This window comes from Vipera ursinii, assembly GCF_947247035.1.
Source record: "Vipera ursinii genome assembly, chromosome: 16".
Lineage (NCBI taxonomy): Eukaryota > Metazoa > Chordata > Lepidosauria > Squamata > Viperidae > Vipera > Vipera ursinii.
In genome coordinates, this window is record NC_139529.1 from 744,106 (window position 1) to 771,715 (window position 27,610).

The 27,610-nt window shown below is 47.3% G+C and overlaps 1 protein-coding gene across 1 annotated transcript; it reads left to right on the plus strand.

Annotated features, from left to right (window-relative positions):
- Positions 1–1,773: 1,773 nt before the first annotated feature.
- On the plus strand, positions 1,774–26,695 carry LOC310647539 (vomeronasal type-2 receptor 26-like; the record flags this gene model as incomplete). The annotated part of the gene is made up of 6 exons (XM_083374857.1): positions 1,774–1,985; positions 2,704–2,995; positions 14,500–15,294; positions 16,295–16,507; positions 18,345–18,471; positions 25,785–26,695. The coding sequence occupies 6 exons, from the start codon at positions 1,774–1,776 to the stop codon at positions 26,693–26,695; spliced, it is 2,550 nt and encodes an 849-aa protein (XP_083230983.1).
- Positions 26,696–27,610: the final 915 nt, after the last annotated feature.

Sequence of the window (27,610 nt, forward strand, 5' to 3'; positions counted from 1 at the left end):
TCCTACATTTTTCTATCTTACCAAGAAGTTGATTTCAACACCATTTTGCCGAGCACTCTCATTGAGAAGCTGACTGACTTGAAATTCTCCCCTGCCATCTGCGATTGGATTCAAGACTTTCTCAGGGTTACAAACAGTGAGGGTTGGGTCTGCTTTGTCCACCCCCCTGAAGCTTTGCACCGGCTCGCCACAGGGCTGTGTGCTTAGCCCCTATTTGTACTCTTTGTACACATATGACTGTGTATCATCCAACCCATCTACTGCTATAATTAGGTTCGCAGATGATACAACCGTGGTGGGTCTTATTACAGGTGGGGATGAGACAGCATAAAGGGCGGAGGTACAAAACTATCCATATGGTGTTGTAACAACAACTTGCACCTGAACATCAGCAAGATGAAAGAGATTGTGCTAGACCTCCGGAGGAAAAAGGAGGAACCTGCCCCACTTTACATTGGGGAGGACTGTGTGGAGAGAGTTTCCTCCTTTAAATTTCTAGGAGTCTACCTCTGCGAAGATCTCACCTGGAAAGTTAATACAACCCAGGTGGCCAGAAAGGCCCAACAGAGACTTCACTTTCTCAGGGTCTTGTGGAAGAACAGGGTAGAACAACGGCTAATGACCCTCTTTTACTGGTCTACTATAGAGAGCGTCCTCTCGTATGTTATTGTGCTTTGGTATGCTGGTCTGACAGCCGCGGATAGGAAAGCATTACAGAGGGTGGTAAGCACAGCACAAGACATTGTGGGCTGTCCCCTGACACCACTGGATGACATCAACAGGGCTCTTAGATAGTTAATCCTCGACTTACGACCACAATTGAGCCCAGAATTTATGTTTCTAAATGGGAAATTTGTTTTGTCCCATTTTATGACTTTTCTTGCCACAGTTGTTATGTGAATCACTGCAGTTGTTAAATTAGTAACATGGTTGTTAAGTGAATCTGGCTTTCCCCTTTACTTTGCTTGTCAAAAGGTCACAAAAGGTGGTCACATGACCCCAGGACGCTGTGACCATCCTAAATATGAGCCAGTTGTCAAGTATCTGAATGTAAATGATGTGACCCTGGGGATGCTGCAACTGAAAAAGGGTCCTAAGCCCCTTTTTCAGTATCGTTGTAACTTTGAATGGCCACTAAATGAAATTGGGGACTACCTGTAATACAAGATAGGTAGCAACTGAGTTAAGGGACATCAACCTCCACAGCTCTGGGTGACCTTCCCCAGCAGTCTCTGGCGACCATGTGGAAGGGCAGCAGAGGCATTGAATTGTCTTCCTCCAGCATCACTTTCTGCACACGTCCTGACCAGAAGGACACAACCACAACAGAGCAGAGCCCCCAGGGATGAATACCTGTTTTGTTACTAACCTGGTTTTCTCCAGTTACCGCTCCTGACATGGAGACCTGGAACACTTCAGAGGTCCCAGAGGACAAATTGCCCCTCCCTGTAATTATCACTCTCTGTGTCTTTGACACCTGCTTCTCCAATGACCGACTGCCTTTGAGGTAAACATCAGACTGAAGCAAACTGGAAGGGATTTTGTATCAGAAAAGAATAAATGCCTCAGGTCAGGCTCTGTGTGGCACAGGTTTGGGGAGAGGCAGGGTTTGTGATTTTGATTTTGTCTCCTTTTCAGGCAAAGTTCAGTTTATCACTGTCTGAGTCAGAAAAGCCACCGGCTTTTCCATATTGGGAGAGTGCTTTGAATTCTTCTGTCTCTGCTTGTGTTCTTCTTAAGAATTGGGAACGGGAGTGATTCACCCCATGAATTATGGGCCTCCTGCTTCTGGTGCTGCTGGTGTCCCAGCCAGTCTCTGGGAAGCTTAGAATCAAGTGCCCGCTGAATCTGGAGGACCAGGATGAAAACAGACTATGGAGCCATTACAGGCCAGGAGACCATCTCCTTAGTATGATCGCCACTGTGACAAAATTACTGCATACAACATTGACTTTCAAGTTGGCACCTTATAGTCAGTTTGATCTGTAAGTCAGTCAGTGTGATGGAGTTACATTCCATCGTTCCAAATCTAATGTTCTCCTTTATTTCTTATTTCATTTACTCCTATATTGCAGGACCTCCCCAATTTCCTGAACCATTTGGATTTCCATGGCTTCCCTCTTTTGTTTTATTTTGTGGAAGGGACTCAGATCCAAAGATGGGGCAGAATAAAACCTGTAACAACTCCAGATTATTTTCCTCTCTCCATCCAAACTTGAGTTCATCACTTGAATATTAACTTTTGTTTAAACTTGTGATTGAAATGCTTCTAGTTGCCCCTTCCCAGTCTGATGCCATATTTTTATAACACTCATTGATATACAACTCCTGATCCTTACAGAAACAAAGGGGGGGGGGCTAGTATTGCTAAATTTTTGTTACTTATTAAAAATCCTCTTCCTTTTATGCAGGTTCCAACTGAATGATTGAATTCTTTTGAATCCTGTTTAGTGAGCAAATAAAAATTAGAACTTCTACAAATAATGATGTATTTATTTTTCTTAAATGTGGTAGAGGACTATCTCCATTCTATCTTCTCAATATTCATTGAAATTACATGGTGATAGGTGACTATCATTTCTGTCTGGTTTTGGAACAGTATTAACTTAAGACTTAGTCGGCTTGCAGAGGCAAAAAGGATTAACTGAAAAAAGTATTTTGTTACTGCTCATGATGATGACAGTAACAAACATTATTTTACAGAGGGAGGCACTTCGGTCAGGTGAGATGGATGGGCTATATTCTTGCCATTCAACTGATCAACAAGAATTCCCAGTTCCTGCATAATCTCACATTGGGCTACAACACCCATGACAACTATGAGAACACACTTGGCACTTCAGAGGCCTTGCTGGACATTCTCTCCACTGGAGAAGCCAATGTGCCCAACTACGGTTGTGGAAGGAAGGACAACATCCTGGCTCTTCTTGATGGAGCTAACAGGGACATCTCCATCCAGGCGTCAACATTAGGAGGTGCCTACAAAGTCCCCCAGGTTTGTGTGTGTTTATCTGCTAGACTGAGGGGGATGGTGATAAGTGAGTGATAGAATCAATAGAATCAACAACACGCAGAGTATTAGTACTGTGAGATGGCCTCACGAGACCGATGGTTCGTTAAGGTGCTTCCAAGTAAAAGGCAGCACGCAGGGATGCAATCAGTCAAAGCTTTATTTAATGATAAAGTAAATAGAAAGTGTTCCCTGGCATGGAGGCATCCATGCCTGGATTGAGCTCATGAATCAGCAAGCAAGCAAACAGAAAAGGGAACAAAGAGAGAAGAAAAAAGAGCAGCCCCTGAGCAGAGGTTTTTAAAGGGGGTCCTCAGCCCATCCCTTACCAATTAACTCTCTCCAATGGGGCTGCAGGGGCCGGGGACCGCTGACCCACCAGTGGGAGCAAAGATGCCTCTTTGCTCCCATCTGATGACCTTTTTGGGGAATTGCCATGGCTGGCACAAAAACATCTAACAATTCCCCATAATGCCAGCCAATGACAGAGACCAGTGAATGTATGTGAGGGGGCGAGCAGGTGTCATAGACATGCATATACACATTCAGTGGATCAAACACAAACGCTTAAACAGAAGGTTGTGCCGGTCAATGGGTACAGGTTTGGTGAACAGGTCAGCTATCTGGTCAGTTGTATTACAATGCTCAACATGTATAAACCCCATTTTGGCAAGCTGCCTGACATTTTTATAGCGTATGTCTATGTGGCGGGACCTAGAGCCCACTGCATATGCCCCCAAGATTGCAATTGCAGCCGTATGATCCTCTTGAATTTGGATGGGCAGAGGAGGAGGTGCCCAGATGCTCGTTATCAGAGCATCGAAACAAATAAAGTCATTGGCCGTGTCTGACAGGCTGGCATATTCCACCTCGGCCGTGGAGCAAGAAACAAATTTTTGCTGCCTAACATGCCAATGGATAGGACAGCCATTTAGCAATATGAGGAAACCAGAGGTGCTTCGTCTACTCTTGGTGTCACCAGCCCAGTCTGCGTCCGAGTAAGCGGAGAGCTGGGCCGTCTTCCCCTTCTCTGGTTCCAGCACAAGGAGAGCATCGGTCGTGCCCCTGAGGTACATAAGTACCCTCTTAACAGCAGTCCAGTGGAATTCCTTTGGGTGTTCCACATGCCTGGACAGTAGGTTCACAGCTAAAGCTATGTCAGGCCTGCTCCAATTGCTGATATATAGCAAGGAGCCAATCACAGATCTGTAAAGCTTATTATCTGTGAACTCAGGACCGTCCTTGGGAGTGTGATTGTAATAGTCACTTTGTATCGGGCTATGCGTTGGGTTAGATTCTGCCATTTTGCATTTGGCCAATAACTCCTCAATCTTTTCTTTCTGAGATAGAGCGAACCCCTCCTTAGTGGCCAAGATGTGCACACCCAAGTACTTGTCAACCCGCCCCAAAGACTTCAGGGTAAACTTTTCCCCCAGGGCCTTGGCAAATTCATCACACCCTTCCTTGTCAGGCCCTACATATAGGAGGTCGTCCACATAAACTAACACCCATCTCCTGTTCCATCGCGAGCTGCCATTTCTCCTGTTCTTCGATGGGCAGCTCCTGGATGTCAGAGAAGGATTTTGGGGTGACCACAATGCTGTTGACGGATGCGATGTGCCCAATGTCGATTCTCTTTGGCGGGATCCCTTTGTTGGACCGCTTTGATCTCCTGACCTTCTGCTACTCACCACCCTTTTCTTCTGCGGGTTCCACGTCCGCCGGCATTTTATAATTGGGACGTGTAGACCCTCGGTCCCAGGTGCTGGGCATCATGGGTCTTTGAGGCGTCGCTGGGGGTGAAGACGGCGTGTCAGGTAGGATGACATCTTCGTCTTGTTCCTCACTTTCGTTGGTGGCAGGGTATGTGGTCGTCTCAGGTGATGTCGTGGTCGGTGTGTCCTTGCTGGGTCGGTTGACATATGGGCTCAGATCATTTGAGTGGATCTGGGTCCAATTGGAGTCCTCTTCGAAGGAGGCAGATTGGGAAGTCACAGTCCTGCCCCCCTCTCCCAGGAAACGGTAGGCCTTGGAGCCAGGAGCATAGCCCAAGAACCTTAGTCTCTGGGAGACAGATCTCCCCTTCTTCTGCAGCTGCTTGGGGATGTGCACCCAAGCATAGGAGCCAAACACACGCAAGTGTCCCAGGAAATATGGGGTCTGGTCCACAACACTGCTCCAGGTGCGGTTTAAGCTGTAATTGGCGTAATGCACCGCCTCTGCCCAGTATGATTCTGCGACCCCAGCGTCCGCAATCAGACTACGCATCATAGTTTGCAGGATTCCATTTCTTTTCTCTGCCACGCCGTTCTGGGCAGGAGTGAAGGGCGCTGTAAGAAAATGTCGGATGCCCTTACGCCTTACCCAGTCCTGGAATTTTCGGGACATGAACTCAGCCCCACGTTTGCTCTGCAGTTGTGCGATCTTGGTCTTATACTGGGTCTCTACAAAGTTGTACAGTGATCTTATGGCGTCAAAGGCTTCGGATTTTTCTGTGAGGGTATACACGTGGCCGTACCGTGAAAAATCGTCAACGGCAGTGAGAAAATACTGACTTTTCCCTAGGGATGGTGTGAAAGGCCCAACCAAATCAACATGTACTAGTTGGTACGGGTATTGGGTCTTACGCAGTGACACCTTAGGGATGGGGGCAGCCTTCCTCTTTGTCCTCTTACAGATGGCACAGTCCAGGAACACCTCTCAATCCTTGAGCTGGACTCCCTCAGCAAACTCTCCCATCTTTTTAACCACAGGGAAGCTCGCATGACCTAATCTTCGGTGTAAGAGATGGGCACACTTATCGTGGAGCGGCTTCCCCACTGACACCCTCTTGGCTCTGGTTGCCTTGAGCCTGCTGAGATTTAGGTTTCTTGTCCACACTGCCCTTGGAAAGCCGTGGGGGTGGCTGAGGTGGCTTGGGTGCAACCGCTTCGGCCTTGCGCTCCTTAGACAGCCTTGGGGCTGGCTGTTTTCTCTCTTTCCGTGCGCAGGCCCCTTCTGAGGTGGCACCCGGTGGACTGTCCTTTGTGGCTGGGTTATCGGGGGAGAAGTATGGCAAACCATTTATGATGGCAATACTTCCAATGACCCTCTGGTTCCGGGTGACATGACCTCCCCCTTTGCGAAATAAAACTTCCACCCTGTCATCGTCACATAATTTGATAATGCTTAACAGATTGTTGGCAGTGTAAGAGAGCATGTAATACCCCTTCAACATTTCCTAGTCCGGGTACAGAGACAGTGCCCTCCCCAACAATCAAAGCCTTATCACCATTGGCCACCTTGACAGATGAGTTAATTTTCTTTAACCTTTTAAACCCTTGTTTCATATTGGTAATGTGAGTTGAAGCTCCAGAGTCCAGTAACCATACGTCAGTGGGGCTATCAGCCTTTGTGGTGGGGGTGAGAGCACAAGTATGCACAAAAGTGCCCTTGGCACTACCTTTGCCCCCGCCACGCCCCCTTCCTTGCCCCTTGCCCCTTCCTTGATTGGGACCACGCTTGGGGCCTTGTTGGTGATGGGGGCAGTCCTTCTTCAGATGTCCCTCAGAGCCACAGATGAAACACTTAAGTAGAGCATTAACCTGCTCTGAGTTGTGGTGCCTCCTGCTGGCTCGCTGGGTGGTGGCTCTGGCGTATTCTCCTGCATCTCTTCGCCTCCTGTCTTCTTCAATGAGCCTCCCTGTGAGGTAGGACAGAGTCATGACTTCCTTCGTCGTCCCCTCCAGTGAAACAATGAAACTACTCCAATTTTTGTCCAGGGAAGCCAGAATGATGGCGACCATGTTCGCCTCAGGTACAAGGTAGTCTCTGAACATCAGTTCTGCCCTGATCGCCTTCAATTTTCCCAGGTGCTCAGCCATGTTAGCCCCAAACCTCAGCCTGGTGGTGTAAAACTCAGTTGTGAGTCTGGTGATCGAACCGATGGTGTCGCTGTTGAATAAATTGTATAATAACCGCCAAACTTCACCAGCTGTGAGCCCATCTGGAATGCTGGAGTATAAGTTAGCATCCAGTGAGCTCAGTAGAATGGTATATGCTTTCCTATGATACCACTCTTCTTGGGGTCCCCAGGGAAGAGGTGGGGGGGTCCAGAACCATCTCTAGAGTCCCTTGCTCTAATAGACATATCTGCACTTCTTTATTCCAGCTGCTGAAATTCCCCCCCCCAAGGCGCAGTCTTTCAAATTTATTTGAGAATGCAGAAGCAGATGAAGAGATCTGGGAATGAAAGAGATTTTCCCCAGCTCTTTGTCCATTTCTATACATCTTAGAGCTCTCCATTGAGGTGAATGGAAGAGGGATCCCTCTGCTGGCAGGTGGTGGTATTTTTCTCTGATTTTTGGATGGCTCCAACTGAGCATGCTCAGAGTTCATTTCAGCAGTTCATTTCTGCCTCTGGGCCAGGCCCAGTCCTAGGCCTGCAGGCCGGGATTTGGGCCTAAAGAGGGACTGAAGGCCGCAGAAGCCCCGAAGATTCCTCCTGAAGTCCCCCCGGCACTGGAACACTCACCGGGGGGCGAAGGTTGCAGGATGGGGCCGGGATGGCCCAGAGATGCCGTGGATTGCCCGGAGAAGCCCATCGCTGGTCCTGAAGACCCTGGAGGCGGCTGAAGATGGCGCTGGAGGAGGGGGCCTTGTCTGGAGGTCCCCTGAAGACCATCTGGCAAGCAGGGCATCTGGGCGGCGGCGAAAAGTAGGCCGGAGGGCCCGGGGGTTCACTGGGGGCCCTCTGGCGTTGCAAGACGTAGCTGGGAGGCTCCAGGCCGGACGCCTCCCGGTAGTTAGGCCCCGGGCAGAGGGTTGGAGGCCTCGGAGCTCCTCCGGGAGGCTCCTGGGGGTAGCGAGGGAGGCTGGCTACCCCCGATGTCGAGGCTGCAGTCGTTTTGGCCTCCAGGGCCGCAACCAGGGTCCGGATAGTTGCTCCAATCTCTGCTGCAGTAGGCTCGGCTGGGCGGGCTTCGAGGCCATCATAGGCCTTGAGGCTTTCCGGTGAGGAAGACTGGGCGGTTTCCGTGCCGCTTCGGCTGGCTGCCACCGATTGCTGGGCCTCGAGGCTTGGCTCCCTCTTTATCAAACAAACAAACAAACAAACAAACAAACAAACAAACAAACTTATTTAGAGCAAAGTCTTAAATGAATCTGATGCTTAATTTAAAAAAAAACCATAGCTTTCCACTTCACGACCCTATATATCATAGTCTGCATTGCCAAGATTCCCTCCAAGCTCTTATTTCAAACTGAAGTTTGGTAGTTAAAATACATCACTACTTGGACAAACCCAATTGCACCATCTGAGAAGTATCTTGGAGATGGATAAAACGACTTCGGCTTTGCCCTCAGTACTGATTTGTGAATTTATACATTTTTTTTCTCTCACACATCAGGGAACATTATTATGGATCTAAAATTAAAATGATGGAAATTGAGAGAATCCCAAAATTCAATCTGTTAGAACATACATACTTTCAATTAAAGACAGCTTCGATTTTGTACTTGTCAGAAATTATACAATATTATATTATTGTATGCTTGGAGAACAAGTTCAAAAGATTGCCTCACAAAGAGATATCTGAGCTATGCAGGCAGAGAAATATGCAACCCTCCTCAGTAAGTTTGGCAGGCTGAAATGGATGAGGGGCTGCAAGCAGACCTTCCAAATTGCCAAGTAGTAAAATGCTGACTTGCCAGTGGTTTAGCGGCAGGGAAGGACGAGGGAGACGCGTCTTCGGTTAACAGCCTTTATTTAACTTAGCCTGGACAAAAGAGAGCGGAACAAACATGCCTTATATAGGCCAGCTGTCAACGGGACAGCAAATCAGGTGCAGGTGCTTTTCCCGCCGAGGGACGGTGTCCAATGGGTCAGCTGGCAGGTTTGACATTTCCCCTAGTGACAGTGCAAGCGCGTTAGCTGGGGGAAATCCCGTCAGCTGGTTTTGGCAGGCGGTTGGTGTTTTGACAGCTCGCTGCTGTCAGGGCGCATGCGTTAGGTTTGACAGTTCGCGGCTGCCGCTGAGGACTGCCCGTGGTTTGACAGCTTGCGGGCAGTGCGCATGCGCAGCGTTTGACAGCTGTCAAACGGCCGCGTGTAAACGGTCTTTGGCAGGCCGCGGGCGTATTGCGCATGCGCGATTCTTTTGACAGCTGTCAGTGCGGTCGCATGAAACGGCCTGTGACAGCTGTCATTATTATTATGAATATGCTGCACCCCTTCCCCCCCCCTTGGTAGAACATACAACTTGAACTAAGTATTTAACTGGTGTTGGAGTGTGTTGGCGAGCTTCCGGCCCATTTAAAATCCGTCAGGTACGCTGGAGGCCTCTTCTGTCGAGTGGATCTGCGGGGTGGAGGTTCTCTCGTTTGTCGCGGGGGCTTCCACGGGGGTGTCGGGCTGGAGATCGGCGGGAGTAGGAATGTCTTCTGGGTAAATGGTGCTGGGGGGGTCGGGATTTTCCGCCGTTGGTTCTGGCGCGGTGGGTGCTCTGGGCCGAAGTTGATCGGTGTGCCTTCGCAGTGTGAGTCCTCCGCCAATGTTGATGGTGTAAGACAAGGGGCCGGTTTGATCGAGAACTACCCCCTGGGTCCATCTGTCCCTTCCCCCATAATTGCGAGCCCAGACATTTTGTCCCTGAGTAAATGTTTTGTGTGGCAGGTTGTTTTGCTTTTCTGCTGCTGGCCTGTCAGGGTGCAGTCTGTCAAGGCGAGTCACCAGCCAGCGACCCCATCTGAGTTCTGCAGGGGATTTCCCGGTGGTAGACACGGGAGTGGTGTGGTGTACGAGGAGGAAGCGGGCAAGTCGAAGGTGCCAGTTCCCGACAACCAGTCTGCGGAAAGAGTCCTTGGTGGTCTTCACCATGACCTCTGCGAGGCCATTACTCGACGGGTGGAATGGGGCCGATGTCGCATGCCTAATACAGTTGCTCCTCGTGAAGATCTGAAAATCATGGGAGGTAAATTGAGGCCCATTGTCAGTGATTGTTACGTCTGGAAGACCATGGGTGGTAAAAACTCCCCTTAAGGCTTGGATGGTGGCACTTGTGGTGGTGCTTGAAACCGGGAGAACCTCCAGCCATTTAGAGTAGCTATCTACGATAATCAAAAAGGTCTGTCCCTGAAATGGGCCGGCAAAATCGAGGTGAATGCGGGACCAGGGGTTGGTTGTGACTTCCCATTTGTGTACTGGGGCATGGGGTGGGGCAGGTCTGCTTTGCTGGCAGAGATAGCAACCGGCTACATGTTGTTCTATGTCCTTGTCTAGGGATGGCCACCAAACATAACTGCATGCCAAAGCTTTCATTTTAGTGATGCCCGGGTGGCCATCGTGAAGGGTTTGGAGAACCCTGGTTCTGTGGCACGGTGGGACTATCACCCTGCATCCCCAGAGGATGCAGCCTAATTGGGTGGAGAGCTCATGGCGCTTTGCAAAATATGGTTGGATGGAGGGGTTGGGGCAAGAAGATTGCCATCCAGATGTGACCCAGGAAAGTACCCTGCTGAGGGCGGGATCCCTACTTGTGGCGTGAGCAATGTCCTTTGCTGTTACTGGGCATTCCGAGAGTTCTTGTATGGCCAGGATTTGGCCAGCTGGGGCTGGGTCCGGGTCTATTTGAGGAAGTGGGAGCCTGCTGAGGCCGTCAGCGTGGGACATTTCCTTTCCGGGCTTGTAAACCAGCTGATAGGAATATGCGGATAGGAATGTGGTCCAGCGCAGCATGCGCGGGGACAGAATTTGGGGAGTTTGGCGGTCCCATGTGAATATGCCCAGGAGAGGCTTGTGATCCGTGTAGATTGTAAAAGGTCTGCCGTAGAGATAGTCGTGGAATTTTTTAATTCCAGCTACTATGGCCAGGGCTTCCTTATCTATTTGTGCATAGTTGCGCTCGGGCTTTGAAAGGGTCCTGGAGTAATATGCTATAGGAGCTTGAGTGCCATCGTTTAAGGAGTGGCTGAGGACTGCCCCGATGCCATAAGGTGAGGCATCGCAGGCGATGCATAAAGGTTTGGTTTCGTTGTAATGCGATATGGTGGTATCGCTAGAGAGCAATTGTTTCAGCTGTTTAAAACTGTCATTGTGCACTGAGGTCCAATGCCAGGGGGCTCCTTTGTCTAACAGCCTATGGAGGGGCTCCGCTATTGTGGCTTTTCCAGGTAAAAAGGAATGATAAAAGTTCAGGAGCCCCAGGAATGCTTGAAGCTCCGTTTTATTTTTTTGGGGGGTGCGGCTTGTATTTTGGAATTGGTGGGGTGAATGCCCTTGCCGTCTATTCTATATCCTAGGAAGTCTTTAGAGGGAACTCCTATTGAGCATTTTTCCCGTTTGAGTTTTAACCCGGCTGCCCGGAACCTTGTGAGGACTTCGTGCAGACTGGTTGCTAGTGTGTGGGTGGAGTCGCCCGCGATGAGGACGTCATCAAAGTACGGGCAGACTCCGGTGATGTCTTTAAGGGTTCGTTCCATAACTTCCTGGAATATTCCAGGTGCCACGGAGATGCCAAATTGGAGGCGATTCACTTTGAACGCCCCCCTGTGAGTCACTATGGTCTGGGCATCTGCTGTTTCCCTGGTTACTGGGAGTTGCAGGAAGGCATGTGCTAGGTCCAATTTGGCAAAAATGGAGCCGGAGCCAATTTCTGAGAGGACATCCCTTACTGATGGGACTGGGTACGCATGGGGATTGAGTGCGCGGTTCAGGGTTGCTTTATAATCCGTGCATATTCTCACTTCCCCATTCGGTTTGACAGGCGTCACGATTGGGGTTTCCCAAGTTCCGCTGTCAGTGGGCTCTAAGACTCCTAGATTGAGTAAGCGGTCTAGCTCTTTGTCGATTTTCTGTTTTAAGGCGAAAGGGACTTTCCTAGCTTTTATTCTGATTGGTCCTATCTCAGGTTTGAGCTTGAGGTCGATGGGGGCCCCGTTGTATTTACCCAGTGACCCATCAAAGACATCTGCGAAGTTTTTGCAGATGTTTTCTAGCGAATGGGTGTGAATAAGGTTGGTCCCTTCGAGGCGAATGCCTAATGCCTCGAACCAGTCCAGTCCGATGAGGCTGGTTCTGGGTTGTTCAGTTATTTGGGCCGTTAGGTGTCCTGAAAAAAATTTAAAATCGACTTTCAGGGTGGCTTGTCCCTTTAAGTCTATTTGCGCGCCCTGGAAATCTGCCAGCATAACCTTGGAGGGTTGGATGGGGATGCGGTGATTGGTTTTGCTAGCTATCCGCTGGAGCGTGTCCCCTGACAGGATGGAAATGGAGGATCCTGAATCGACCTCCATTTCGCAGGGGATTCCCTGGATTTTGACCCATGCTCTGACTTTGGCTCTGGGGAGGTGATTTGCGGGGGATTTGGTTAGGGAAAATACGGACCCTACAATCCCCTTGGGAGGGGGGGGAGGACAGTCCTACCTGCGGGGATCTCGTCAAGGTCGTGGAGGGTCTCCCGGTTTAGGCTGCGACAAGCGGAGCGGATGTGGCCGGTCTTGCCACAGCCGTGGCACTTTGCATTCCTAAACCTGCAAGTAGCTCTTGCATGGCCCCCGCCACAGCTCGCACACTTCGCCCTGATACTGGACTGCGCCTTCTTCGCATTGGGGGCTGTCTGTCAGTCTTGGCTGCGGTTCCCTTCACGGTCGGCGACCATCCGATTGAAACGGGAGAGGATTGCGTCGACCCCAGAGTCAGGCTCCGGTGGCCCTTGGTCGAGCTCCCTGGCTTGATGGACGGAGGCGCCTGAATTGTTGCCGAACGTCTGGGGTTTGTCCCGATGGCTGTCCTCATACGCCATTATCTCCAGGGTGAGCTCTGTGAGGTCCATTGTGGGCCTTGCCACAAGCTTCCTCTGCAGGCGCACGTTTTGGAGACCGGCGATGACTTGATCCCGAATTCGGTCCTCCAGGTCGGGGAAGTGGCACTTGCGGGCGGCGTGTCTGACGGCAGCGATGAAGGCGGTGGATGGTTCACCAGGTTGCTGTCTTCGCCGGGCGAAATAGAGTCGCCAGTATAGCTCTAACCGCCTCGGCATAAAGTGTTTGCTGAGGCAATCTGTGAGCTCGGCGTACGGTACTGTGGCGACCGGGTCCGGGCTGCAAAGGCCGACGGCGATGTCATATACTGCTGGCCCGCTGAGGCATAGGAGCGCGGCAGCCTTGTGGCGGTCCTCCGTGATTTTGTTCACGAGGAGGTACCCCTCGACCTGGCCCCAATGCGACTCCCATCCTTCGGGGTGCCGGACGTCGAACTCCCTCACGTGCCCTAGGTTTGCCATGCTGGGTCCGCGGTACAGTGGCACCAGAATAGCTCGCTTGTCCAGTCGGTGACTTAGCTCATGACTTCAGCGATTGACTGGACAGCTTACGCTTCTGGGCCATGACTTCAGCTAGTACCGGGATCCCATTCTCGTCGCCAGGTGGTTTAGCGGCAGGGAAGGACGAGGGAGACGCGTCTTCGGTTAACAGCCTTTATTTAACTTAGCCTGGACAAAAGAGAGCGGAACAAACATGCCTTATATAGGCCAGCTGTCAACGGGACAGCAAATCAGGTGCAGGTGCTTTTCCCGCTGAGGGACGGTGTCCAATGGGTCAGCTGGCAGGTTTGACATTTCCCCTAGTGACAGTGCAAGCGCGTTAGCTGGGGGAAATCCCGTCAGCTGGTTTTGGCTGGCGGTTGGTGTTTTGACAGCTTGCCGCTGTCAGGGTGCATGCGTTAGGTTTGACAGTTCGCGGCTGCCGCTGAGGACTGCCCGCGGTTTGACAGCTCGCGGGCAGTGCGCATGCGCGGCGTTTGACAGCTGTCAAACGGCCGCGTGTAAACGGTCTTTGGCAGGCCGCGGGCGTATTGCGCATGCGCGATTCTTTTGACAGCTGTCAGTGCGGTCGCGTGAAACGGCCTGTGACAGCTGTCATTATTATTATGAATATGCTGCACCCAGAACATCTTAGGGTGGAATTTACTTGAGCAAAATTTCAGAAGATGGACACAATGGTTAAAAAAATGAAGATATAACCAATCCCTTGTAATGAATGTACATTTTTGTGGAGACCCAGAGATAAAAGATTTAATACTTCTATTATTTCAATATCAATTGTATAAGAAACAGACAGAAGTCAGTATCTTTGATTGTACATTAGATGAATGACTGATTGGGATCCATATATAAAAATAACATGCAAAAATTACATATAATACGTACCAATATTTGAGCAAAACTGTTTAGTTGGGATTTAAATATGTGGGTCTGATTGTGGTAAATTGTAGGGCTGATAAAGAAATTATTTACATTTTTTATTCTTTTTTACTTAATTTTTTCGCATTCCTTTTTTTCATGGACTTATTAATGCTCTGTGTTGTATTTTATGCATCCTGAGATGGCTTGTAAACATTACATTATTGTAATGTGTCCATGAGAACCAGACTGGCTTTATTAATAGGTAATATTTAGGACTTGATCTTACACCCTCCCCCCAACATAACACAGCATTCTCCATTGCTTTTTCAGATCAGTCTTGAAACTGCTTCAGAGGCTCTGAGTGATAAAAGTCAATTTCCCTTTTTTCACTGGATGCTCCCCAAAGAAGGGATCCAGTACCCAGCAATTGTCCAACTACTCCTCCATTTCAGATGGACACTGATTAGCCTCTTTGCTTCAGACACAGAGAAGGGAGAGAAATTCATGAGGACTTTGACTCCTATGCTTGTCAGGAATGGGATTTGTGTTGTTATATCACAACGATTGTCAAAGAGTGGACATACAGCACTCTTCAGGGTTGCCCTCACTAAGTGGAGACGAGTCAACGTCTTTGTTCACTTCATGGAACTTGTTTCCATTTGGGAGAGAATTCTTCCTTTCCATTTAACACTTATGCGTTTGCCAGGACCCATTGAAGGGAAAGTCTGGATCCTGTCAGTCATGGGTAATATGAAAATGGGAAGGAGCAGACTTTACAAATATTTCCACAGTCTTTGGATGTTTGATATTCAGAGGAAGAAAGGGCCAGAAAATGATGGCTTTGAACCCACTTTCTTTATGGAACCCGATTTTGGAGATCATTCTTTTCACTGTCCTGTTTTAAAGCACATCTTTTCTGCCAAAGTCCGGAGAAGATGTATCCAGAAAGGGCCACTGGGGACCGAAGAGAAATGGAACACAAAACAGATCCCAAATGACCCCCATTTCTACAGTATCCTGAAGACTCTGGCCCAGGCCTTGAACACTGCCTATTCCTCCAGATCCAGGAGGAGAAGCAAGGAGGTCAAAGGGAGACTGGGGGCTCCAAGGCTGCAGCCATGGCAGGTAAGAGATACTGACAAGGATCCATCAAACTTAATTAATTTTTAGAATGTATCCAAAGAAGATGGAGAGGAACTGTCTGAACCTATTTTTGGAATAAAAGGGCAAGAGTTTTGGCCAAAATAATCACTCAGCGGATATTGTTCCAAAGATTGGGCATTGTGACAGATAAAAATTATTAAACACTGCTCATTTTAAAAAGGATGTGTGCATTTTAAATAAATTCCTGTCTTTAAGGTTTTGTGATTAGCCCTGTAGAATTTTATGTTCATAAATTTGAAGGAGCCCCTGAGACTATGTAGCCCAACCCCTCCTCTACCAGAACATCAGTTTATGCAACTGATTGCTGCTCTGTCTTTGCATGAAGACAATCATTGAAGGGGAGACTGAATTTTCATTCACTGGCTCAGTTCTAAAGCTGCTCCTCCTTTTGAGGAAGTTTTCCTCTCATCCAGCAAGAATCTCCTCTGTTGTAACTAAATGCATTTTCCCACATCCAACAGTCTGTTATAAGAGCGAACAGACCAGGCAGAGAAAGAAAACCAAGAAGGATCCTGCCTGACTTTTCAGGCGGCAAAATTTGTTGGTGGGAATTTTGTGTTTTCAGACTTGCAAGATTCAGTTAATGTAGCCTTACAATAGATTAGAATTGGCTCCTCTGACCATTAGCCTGGGAAGCTACTTCTGGAAAAGCCCATGCTTATCAGTGACCACCCTGTTGTTTTCAACAGTTTATGCACAATCTCTTTATTGGTTTCTTTGATTATTTTACAGTCATAGAATACATATATTTTCTCAATGATATTTTATCAATATATATGATCGACAAATTTTGCTGAATCTTTGTTTTTCCTCCTTTGAAGGTAGTGGTAACTCTTGTCCTCCCACCTAGGAATGTTTGCAAGTTAGGCAAGCATAGAAGAAAAAATCAGTTGTGAGTAAACCGTGTGGGATCAGAACCTATACTTTCTGATTTTAAAATTTCTGCATGCTTCCTTTTTAGTTTCATCCCTTTCTGGCAAAGAATGAGTTTTGCAATCTTTCCATCTTTAAACTGTATCTAGATGAAAATGGGGATGTGGCAGCAGATCTGGACATTTGGGGCTTTTTGGTTCTCACCAAGGAGGATCCCAGGAAAGAGACTCTGGGGATCTTTGAAAGACAAAGATTTACTGTCGTCCAAGGTGTTCTTTCACGGCTAAAGTTGCTCAACAAGGTGGGAGAAAATTTGGTGCCTTTTCTCTGTTTCCCAAAGCTTTAAGAACCTTTCGGGTGGGCTAAGTCTGATCATCATGGTGGAGGACTTTCACTGAGAATTGAATAATAAACCTTTATTGTCAAAGTACATGTGTACATTGAGATTAGCTGAGCTTCCCCCCGTGCTCTCTCCCCCCAACACACAGTGACCACAAACCCTCCATCCTACCACACCATGTGTACCAACTACACCACACACCGGCCTCCCAAGTCAATTCTGCATAAGATTATGTCCCATTTAAAAGCCTAACAGCCCATGGATAAAAACTATTTTTCAGCCTGTTGGTACGGCTGGCTGTACTCCTATATCTCCTACCGGATGGTAGGAGAGTAAAGAGTAAAGAGTCCAGGGAGTGAGCCATCCCTGAGAATCTTCCTCACTCTTCCAAGGCAACGAGCCCTGGCGATGTCATCCAGTGGTGTCAGGGGACAGCCCACAATGTCTTGTGCTGTGCTTACTACCCTCTGTAATACTTTCCTGTCCGCGGCTGTCAGACCAGCATACCAAACCACAATACCATACGAGAGGACGCTCTCTATAGTAGACCGGTAAAAGAGGGTCATTAGCCGTTGTTCTACCCTGTTCTTCTGCAAGACCCTAAGAAAGTGAAGCCTCTGTTGGGCCTTTCTAGCCACTTGGGCTGTGTTAACTTTCCAGGTCAGATCTTCACAGAGGTAGACTCCCAGAAATTTAAAGGAATGGCGGTTTTCTTAGACTGTTTGGAAGGCTTCAGTAGTATTCCACAAGGTGTCCCTCAGATGCTATAATATGTTTTAAGCTGATTCATCTATATCCAACATAGGCTCGGGAGTGACGATTCTTTAGGATATGGATGAAAGTCCTTTTGTGGCGTCCCCTCTGTTATTCATTATCTCCATAAAACTGGGGAGAGCGTTCATCAGGTGCTGGGGATTGTGGTGATGACAGCCTGAGCTTCATTTCTTCCTGGTTCTCAAAGAGAAGGCAAGGAAGGTCCAGGCCACTTGAGGAACCCTCTGGGGGACTGGCCTGCCCCAGGCCAGCAGAGGGGCATACTGGAGATCTCATCAGCCGAGGCATTTCAGCTGGCCGGATCCAGGAAAAGAGACCTCTGCTGTGGCTCCTGCCCTCTGGCCCCAGAGGAGAGAATGGCTCCCGCCACCCAGACCTTTGGCCAGAGCCTGAAGACCTGCCTCTCCCAGAAGCCTGAGAGACCCAATGGGGGAGCTTCATACTGTAGGTGGCTGATCAATTAAGTGCAGTGCCACCTCACCCCTATGCAGCCAGCCCCCTTCTCTGCCATCTTGTCTCCATGGTTATATTTGTTAATGTGTTTTATCTGTTGTGTTTTTATAATAGATATTTTTAATATTTCTCATGTTGTAAATAGTTTTTCTCTATTTTCCTAAATTGGATACACTATAATTTAATATATTCTAAAATGTAATATAACTAACTCATCATACTTTAAATCCATGTGTATACAAAGAATGTAGGAATGCATGTTAATACAGCCTTGAGGAGGAATTGGCTGGTTGTCACTTAACGTTTAAATCTTTTCTAATTTCCAGACTTTATTAAGTAGAAAAGTCCTTTCTTGGAATGTGATATGCCAGAAGCAAAAGGCAGGAACTAAATGAAGAATCTGCCAGTAGTTGTATATCCTACCACCATTTGGAGTTAGTCAGAGGTTTCATATTTACTTAAGTGAAACCCAGGGATTACTTGGCTACCATGTCTACCTCCATTTTCCATGGCACCATGGCACCATTTCCTGACACATTTTTCTTTGTCATTTCTTGGTTTCTCTGCTTAGTCTCTGCCTCAGTCCAAATGTGTGGAAAGTTGTCATCCTGGATTTGTCAAGCAGGTGCGAGAAGGAGAGCCACTTTGCTGCTATGACTGCATTCCTTGTCCAGAGGGGACCATCTCCACTCAGGAAGGTGGGTGACACCAGAGGAAAGGACAGTCTTGTGGAAATGGATTTAGTTTGATGAAAGTCCTTTGCTGCTATGACTGCATATGTGAGTTAAGCACGGTTAAACTTAAAGAAAAGCAAGTGACAGCTCTTTGACAGCTGACAGCTCCACACGCGGCTACCGATGACAGCTCCACATGCGGTTACCGATGACAGCTGAAACTGACAGCTGCGCATGCGGTCCGCGCGGATTGGAAGAAACCGAAACGGTGGGACAATCCGAGAGCAGTGATTGGCTAGAGGCTCGCCACTGCCTCTATATAAGGGGGGTTCAAACTTGCTTGCTTGTTCCTGTGGAGGCAATAAACAGCTGATTGAGTCCAAGCCTGCTGTCCTCTTTATTTACCGGGAACCCGCCGCAGACAATACAACTGGCGACGAAGGTGGTACTGCTTCACGGAGCTATCTAAGAGCAAAGTCACAAGCTGACAGTCACTGAGCAAAGTCACTGGGAAAACTAATTCCCAAAATAACCGTGAAGCAGTATTTACTGAGACAGCATGGCAGCAGTCGGACAGATCAAAGAGTTCGACCTCAAATACCCAGAGCGATGGGAATCGCACCTGGGACAGGTCGAAGGCTACCTCCTGTTCAACAGAATTACTGAAGACCGCATGAAGGCAGCGGCTCTACTATGCCTTAGCGGCTCAGCTGTATACGATGTCGCCGCCGGACTCTGCAATCCAGACCCAGTCAACACCATTCCATATGCGGAGCTAACTGAGATGCTAACGAAGCACTTCGTACCTGCACAATCAGAGCTCTACTGGCGACTCTGATTCGCCCAGCGAACCCAGCGGTCCGGGGAAGCTGTGACTGACTTCGTCGCGGCCGTACGACATGCCGCACAATGGTGCCATTTCCCGGACCTGGAAGATAGGATCCGGGACCAGAAAATAGTCACCAAACCGACTATGAGCCTCACTGAGGTAGTGAGCGAAATCTGGGCATACGAAGCTACCCACGATGAACATCAAGACCCCCCCACCAATGGGCCCAACGGGTCAGTCCACTACTGCCTTCCAGCCGACAGTGAGGAGGAAGCCATGGAGCCCGACAATGAAATCAACGCACTCCAACAACAATATACGAAGTCTCAAACACAACGGAATGACAGAAGAGGCCCTAACAGACCACAGATCCCCCGCACAACAAACTCCGGGCAAAGATGCGCAAGCTGTGGAGCACCTCACCCACAGGCATCCTGCAAATTCAGGAATGCCAGATGCCACAAGTGTGGCAAGACCGGGCACGTCCGTACCGTCTGCCGCAGCAGGAACTGCGGGACCGTTAACGACCTGGATTCATCCCTGCCAGGTACAACCAACCCCCTTCTCTCATACACAGAGCCCCCAAAGCCCTTGGTACAGGCTACAAACTGGCTAGGTAAGCCTGACAGCCATTTAAATGTCCACCAATTGCTGAGGCCCAAGATTAGAATCAGGGTCCAATTACAAGGAATTCCTTGTGGAATGGAGGTGGACTCAGGGTCCTCCGTCTCCATAATCTCAATGGACACTTTCAAGAACATCTGTGGCCTCAGCAAAAGGAGGATTTCCCTGAAGCCCACCCCCATGAAACTGGCAGACTTTCAACAAGCCCCAATTAGGATAATGGGAATAGCTACACTAAACGTTAAATATAAAAAATTCCAGGGGCCCCTTGAAGTCCTTGTCACCCAGGGAAAGGGGGCCAGCCTGACAGGACTTAACTGGTTCCAGGCTCTGGGCATTTGGATAGGAGGAGTTCATTGCACCCAGGCCAAAAGCCTCGAATCCGTCTGCAAACAGTTTGCAGACATATTCGATGGCTCCAATCGCCCTAAAACTCAAACCCAAAGTTCTCCCTGTTAGAGTCAAGGCCAGAAGGGTTCCATTTGCCCTCAAGAAAAAAATTGAGGACAAACTGGAATGCCTGGTAAAACTAGGGGTGCTTGAACCCATGGAGGGAGGAACCTGGGACACCCCTATTGTCACCCCCATGAAACCTAACGGGGAGGTGCACATTTGCGCAGACTATAAGGCCACTCTCAACCGGGCCCTGAACCCCCATGCTTACCCTGTTCCTGCAGTGAAGCACGTCGTCTCGGCTATTCAGTCCAGCGCCATCTTCTGTAAGCTAGATCTCGTGCATGCTTACTTGCAGCTCCCTGTCACCAGGGAGACGGCAGATGCGCAGACTATAGTTACACACTGCGGGGCTTTCAAAGTTCACAGACTCCAGTTTGGCATTTCAGTCACGCCAGGGATTTTCCAGGAAATCATGGAGCGAACCTTGAAAGGCATCCCGGGGGTGTGTTCATATTTCGATGACATCCTGATAGCTGGAGAAAATGAAGAGAAGCTAGCGGAGAGGTTAGAAACAGTGCTAAGCAGATTTCGAGCTGCAGGGTTAAAAATCAAAAAAGAGAAATGCTTGATAGGGGTACAATCCACTGAATTTCTGGGGTTCAGGATAGATGCTCAGGGAATTCACCCCACAGAATCCAAGGTTAGGGCAATAAAAAAGGCACCGGCACCAAAAAACAAAGCAGAGCTGCAACCCTTTTTGGGGCTCTTAAACTTCTACCATACCTTCCTCCCTCACAAAGCAGCTAGGGCAGAGCCTTTACATAGGCTTCTAGATAAAAACACCCCATGGGAATGGACCACCCTCCATGAAACTTGTTTCAGCGACCTGAAGGAGCTATTGTCCAATAATTCGACTATTACCCATTATAATGAACACATCTTCATAATGCCTCTCCATATGGGGTTGGCACCGTACTCAGCCATTTAGAGGAGGGAGGGGTCCAGAAACCAATAGCGTATTATTCAAGAACTTTATCAAAGGCAGAAAGGAATTACACCCAGATTGATAAAGAGACATTGGCCATTGTCGCTGGGGTTAAAAAATTTCACGATTATTTATACGGTCAGGTTAAGGACATAGCCTCAGCTACAGCCTCAGACAAACTTCTCAGTAGAATACTAGCATGAGTAACATCTGGATGGCAGGGCCATTGTCCTGGGACTGAATTCCAGGTGTATTACAATAGAAAAAATGAATTATCAACACACCAGGGATGTGTTTTATGGGGGAGCAGGGTAGTAATCCCCGAAAAACACAGGGCCAAGGCCCTCCTAACACTGCACGAGGGTCATCCTGGCATAGTAAAAATGAAAGCGTTAGCAAGGAGCTACCTGTGGTGGCCAGGCATAGACAAGGACATAGAAGAGCATGTAGCTGGACCAGACCAGGGCCTCCTCATGCACCACTACACGTGGGAGCCTACACACAGACCCTGGTCAAGGATACATATAGATTTCGCCGGACCTTTCCAAGGACAGCTGTTCCTTATTGTAATAGACAGCTATTCCAGGTGGCTAGAGGTCATCCCAGTTAGAGGTCTGACCACAGCCAGCACTGTACAAGTGCTTAGGGGGCTCTTCACTACACATGGTCTCCCAGATATAATAGTGTCTGACAATGGACAACAATTCACTTCTGCTGATTTCCAGATTTTCACCAAGGCCAACTTAATTAAACATGTCACCTCAGCTCCCTTCCGGCCTTCCACTAACGGCCTGGCAGAAGTCATGGTGAGGGCTACCAAAGACTCATTGCACCGTATCATCTCCGGCAACTGGCACCAATGTCTGGCACTGTTCCTGTTAGCACAACACTCAACCCCCTGCACAGCTACAGGCAAAAGCCCTGCAGAATTACGCTGGGGCCATCGCCTAATCACCAGACTGGACAGACTGCACCTGGACAGGGTGACTACTGGACCTGAACTACTACCCCCAGCATGACAATTTAACATTGGGGATCCTGTATGGGCCAGGAATTTTGGACTGGGAGACAAATGGCTACCCGGGGCAATTATTCTACGCACAGGGCCAGTTTCCTATCTGGTTGAGGGGGAAGGGGGGCAGTTAAGACGTCACATTGACCAATTAAGGAAAAGGGGACCAAGTAACCACCACTCTGCCCCCGAGGCATTCCCAGTTGCAAGGGAACCTGTTTACATTACCCCTAGCACAGTGGAATTGCCCCAGCAAGGGGAAAACAGGAACCTCCCAGATCCAGAGGAAATCCCTATCCCACAAACAAGCCCCATTGCCGCTTCAGGGCAACCAGACAACCCAGATTCCGTGACGACCAATCCCCTACCCCCACCTGGGGAGAGGGCAAGGGACCAGCCCCTATGTCGCTCCAGCAGAACCAAGAGACCACCTGCATACCTACAGGACTACGTTTGGCTGAAACCCAAGGGTCAGGCCAAATGAATGCCAAGATTGCAATACCTTGTAAATAAGTTAACTGCTTAATTGTGTGGGGGGGAAGAGATGTAATATATTTGAGTTAAGCACGGTTAAACTTAAAGAAACACAAGTGACAGCTCTTTGACAGCTGACAGCTCCACACGCGGCTACCGCTAACATCTCCACACACGGTTACCGATGACAGCTCCACATGCGGCTACCAATGATAGCTGAAACTGACAGCTGCGCACGCGGTCTGCGCGGATTGGAAGAAACCGAAACAGCGGGAGAATCCGTGAGCAGTGATTGGCTAGAGGCTCGCCAGCGCCTCTATATAAGGGGGGTTCAAACTTGCTTGCTTGTTCCTGTGGAGGCAATAAACAGCTGATCGAGTCCAAGCCGTCCTCTTTATTTACCGGGAACCCGCCGCAGACAATACAGTCCTTGTTAAAATACTCTTTGAAGCTCAATTGTTTTCTTGTTTATTTTCAAAATACACAATTTTTACCTAGGGAAGAATAACCGAAAGATCTTGAATGAGGAGAGAAGAAAAAGGAAAGTAAGGCAGATTGTGCAAACTTTATCATTGCCAGGGAAAATAATTCTTTCACTTTTTAGTAGGATATGTCCTTCCATGTTTACCTTTCTTTCTTGGAGCATCTCAGCTTTTTGAAACTTTGTCTTAGGTCCATTGTTTTTCTTCATCTGAAGCAGAATCGCATTATGTTCTTCCCCAAAATCGATGCATAAAAGTTATATCAAGCAATCAAAATCTGTTAAAGTCATCAAACACCATAAGTAGAAAGATCCTGATGGATCAGAGAGTTTGGGCTCAACAGAGGAAGGAGAGAAAAAAGAAAAGAAAATGGAAAGAAAAAAGAAAAGAAAAGTTTTACCATAAAATTAGGCAAGATGGTATTGCTGTGAGAAGAGAGTGGTAACTAAGTGTACAATTATTGGCGGTAAAATGTGTTTACTTTATCCAAAGCTTTTAACTATCCATGTTATGGATTAAAAGGTAAAACACTGATATTCCTTTGAACCCCATTCAAATTCCTTGGTATCATCCATACTGGGCCTTCCACTTCTTGTTACCTCCTTTTGTTGTTGTTGCTGCTGTTGTTGTAAATAGTGAAATATGACCAATATAACTCCAAGTAAAAACAAAATCAGTTGTGGTTCCAAAAAAAATCCCTGCATGCACAATGTTGATTTAGTTAACACCTGCCTAACAAAAAGGATGCAAAAATGGAGAACTTGTTCAATGCCTGAATTTATCCATCCATCTAGACAAATTGCTTCATCTGCTCATTCTTTGAATATACCGACTTGGCCAAAATAAAGTCTGAGATTCTCATTTATTAAAGGTAAAGTTTTCCCCTATCCTGTCGTATCTGACTCTAGGGGCGGTGTTCATTTCTGTTTCTTAGCCAAGGGAGCCAGGTTGTCTGAATTCATTTCTGCAGTCATGTGACCAGCAAGGCAACATGCTGAAGTGTAGAGTATGCAGCAAAACATGAAACGTTGTTACTTTACCACTGAAGTGGTACCTATTGATCTATTCACATTTGGCATGCTTTCGAACTATAAGTGGGCAGAAGCTGGCAAAAGTGACAGGAACTTGCCCTGTTGTGTGGCACTCAGGTCTCTAACCCACTGTCAATTTTTTAGCTGACAAGCTCAGTGCCCTTAACCCCTCAGCCAATGCATCCCATCATGCCCCCTCTCATTTATTACTGATTAAGGAATTAATCAGGCAACCTATAATTTGAAGAAACAAGTAAAGAAACAAAATTTTATTATTTTGTCAATGTAAAGTATCTCACGGGGACTAACATGGCAACCCACCTTAAAATATATTATTTATTTATTTGTCTATAACCCACATTTTTACTATTTTTTATAAATACCTCAAGGTAGCTAATACACACAATACTCCTTCATCCACCTACTTTCCTCATAACAACCCTGTGAGGTGAGGTGAGCTGAGAGTGACTCACTCAAAATTATCCATCCAAATTTCATGCTTCAAGTGGGACTGCAACTCACAGTCTCCTTGCTTTTAACCTGGTGCCTCAACCATTGAGACAAATGGGAACTCTCCTCTCCCTCTCCTCTCTTTCTCTTTCTCTCTCTGTCTCTCTGTCTCTCTCTGTGTGTGTCTCTCTGTCTCAGTCTCTCTCTTTGTACACACACACACACACACACACACACACACACAATCACATACACAAAACCATACATACATTTTATATAACAAATTTCATAATAATTTATTTAATCCTACCTCATAGATTCAGTGTAACTTTTACATTATATGCCTGATTTCCTAAAATGTACATTTGGACATATCTAATTCCAGATAAGAAATGTGTAGGGACTTTGAATGTAATCCAATGGACTGAGAATTGTGGAAACCAAAATGTCTTACCTGACAGTTCAGAAATTCCTTCAAGAAGACATCAAAGATCTATTCCCCATCCAATGAGATAATAACAGCCAATTCATGGATCGAGAGTTGTGATTCACAGTCATCCATAGCTTAGTCAAATTGGAAGGAAAGAGATGAGTGAGGCACTGTGGAGAGTTATGGGGGAACCTCATTACAGGAATATTCTGACATATCATATTTTATGATATGTATCATAAAATACATATCCACTGAGTCAAGTATATTAAGAAGTGCCACAGGACAGGACTCAGAATGATTGCTTAGAAGGATTACCTGATTTATTATTAATTTCTAATAATATGTCTCTATGAAGATTCTGCACATGACACAGGAAATAATTAATGTTCTTGAACTTCCTGCAATTTCATACATATAGTTAACTTTAAAAAAATGATATCTTTCTTATTGGGTATCTCTCTCTGTGTGTGTGTGTGTGTGTGTGTGTGTGTTTCTCTCTCTGTGTGTGAAATTATTAAGAAATACAACTTGGAAAAGGCTCCTATTATCAACTGTTGTCCCAGAAGGTATTTCTTGAAAAATAAAAGGATAGAATATTAAAGAAATATTACTTTTTCTCAGATATGGAAAAATGCACCAAATGTCTGGATGATAAATATCCAAATCAGGACAGAGTCCAATGCATCCCCAAAGTTATAACCTTCCTGTCTTATGAAGAACGTCTGGGCATCATTCTGGTGTCTTTTGCTCTACTCTTCTTCCTAACCACAGGCCTTGTTTTAATCATATTCATTAAATACCGAGAAACTCCCATTGTCAAAGCCAACAACCGGGACCTCTCCTACATCCTCCTGGTCTCCCTCCTGCTTTGCTTCTTGTCTTCTTTGCTCTTTGTTGGTCAACCAAGCAAAGCCACCTGCCTTCTCAGACAAATGGTTTTTAGTATCATCTTCTCAGTTGCTGTTTCTTCTCTTTTGGCCAAAACCATCATGGTGGTGCTGGCCTTCCTTGCCACAAAACCAGGAAACCAAGTGAAGAGATGGTTGGGGAAGAGCTTGGCCAACTCCATCATCATTTCTTGCTCTGCTGTCCAAATTATCATCTGCTCCATCTGGCTGGGAGTTTCTCCCCCATTCCCTGACTCTGACTTCCACTCCCAGCCTAGAGAGATCATCTTGCAATGCAATGAAGGAGCTGTTGTCATGTTCTACATCACCTTCAGTTATATGGGTTTCCTGGCTGCCATCTGCTTCATGGTGGCTTTCCTGGCCAGGAATCTGCCTGGGGCCTTCAATGAAGCCAAGCTGATCACCTTCAGCATGCTGATCTTCAGCAGTGTCTGGGTGACTTTTGTGCCCACTTACCTGAACACCAAAGGGAAATTCATGGTGGCTGTGCAGGTCTTCTCCATACTGGTCTCCAGTGCTGGGCTGCTGGGCTGCATCTTCATCTCCAAGTGCTACATTATCATTCTGAGGCCAGACCTGAACACAAAGGAGCAGCTTACAACCAGAAGAAATGTGGAAATGTGAGACAGAGTAATTTCAACTCTCAACATGTTCCTAGAGGCCAAACTTAGAAAATGGTCCAAGTTGTTCTCTATTCATGAATGGGCCAATATTTTTTCTAGAAATAATTAAAGAGCTGGAAGATTGTCAGGAAAACTAATTTGTTGGAGAAATTGGAATGTGTTAATAAATAAAAATATAGAAGGAATGCATGGGGCAACAATGAGACCCTTATTTCTTAATACATTTCATCAAAACTGTGTTGGAAATGAAAGTGATTTTTTTATTTACCCAGTAACACTTTCTTGGAAAGAATCTGAGACTTGCTAATTATGAATATTCATGCTCACATTATCTATTAAATATTCATATGTATGTTTATCAGTGTGTTCCTTCTTTCCTGAAATATATAAATGCATCCTTTTGTTTGTGGGATTTCCTCCCACTATTTTATGGAGGGAAATTCCTCCTGTGGACAATGAATAAATAATAACTGCTGTGAACCTTGGTTATTTGTTTTTGGGTCCTGCATTAGACTCCACAAAAACTGGTGTTAGGAGTGGGATTCCCAATCTTTAATCTGTAATTAGGGAAAATAGCTGGGGAACCCCTTAGGATGAGTGTTGTGAGACTGATCCCATGTCCCTTCCTGATGCCACATAAAGGCACTCTTGAGGAGTGTGTGGGAGGCCACAATCTATGTCTAAGAGTCTAATTGTGGCTGGGGAAGTTTGTGGAGTGTATGTGGTCCCTTCCATCCCAATTCTCAGTCACCCTGGCCCTGATGCCAAATCAGCTGAGCAATGGCCAGAGGTGTCCAGGAAACAAGTGGGAATTTGGCTTTGGAGGGCGGAGTGGGACCTTTCTGTATTGAAGAATGGAAACTGACCCAGAGCTTCTGTTCAAACTCCCTTTTTCCTATGTCTGAATGGAGGAATT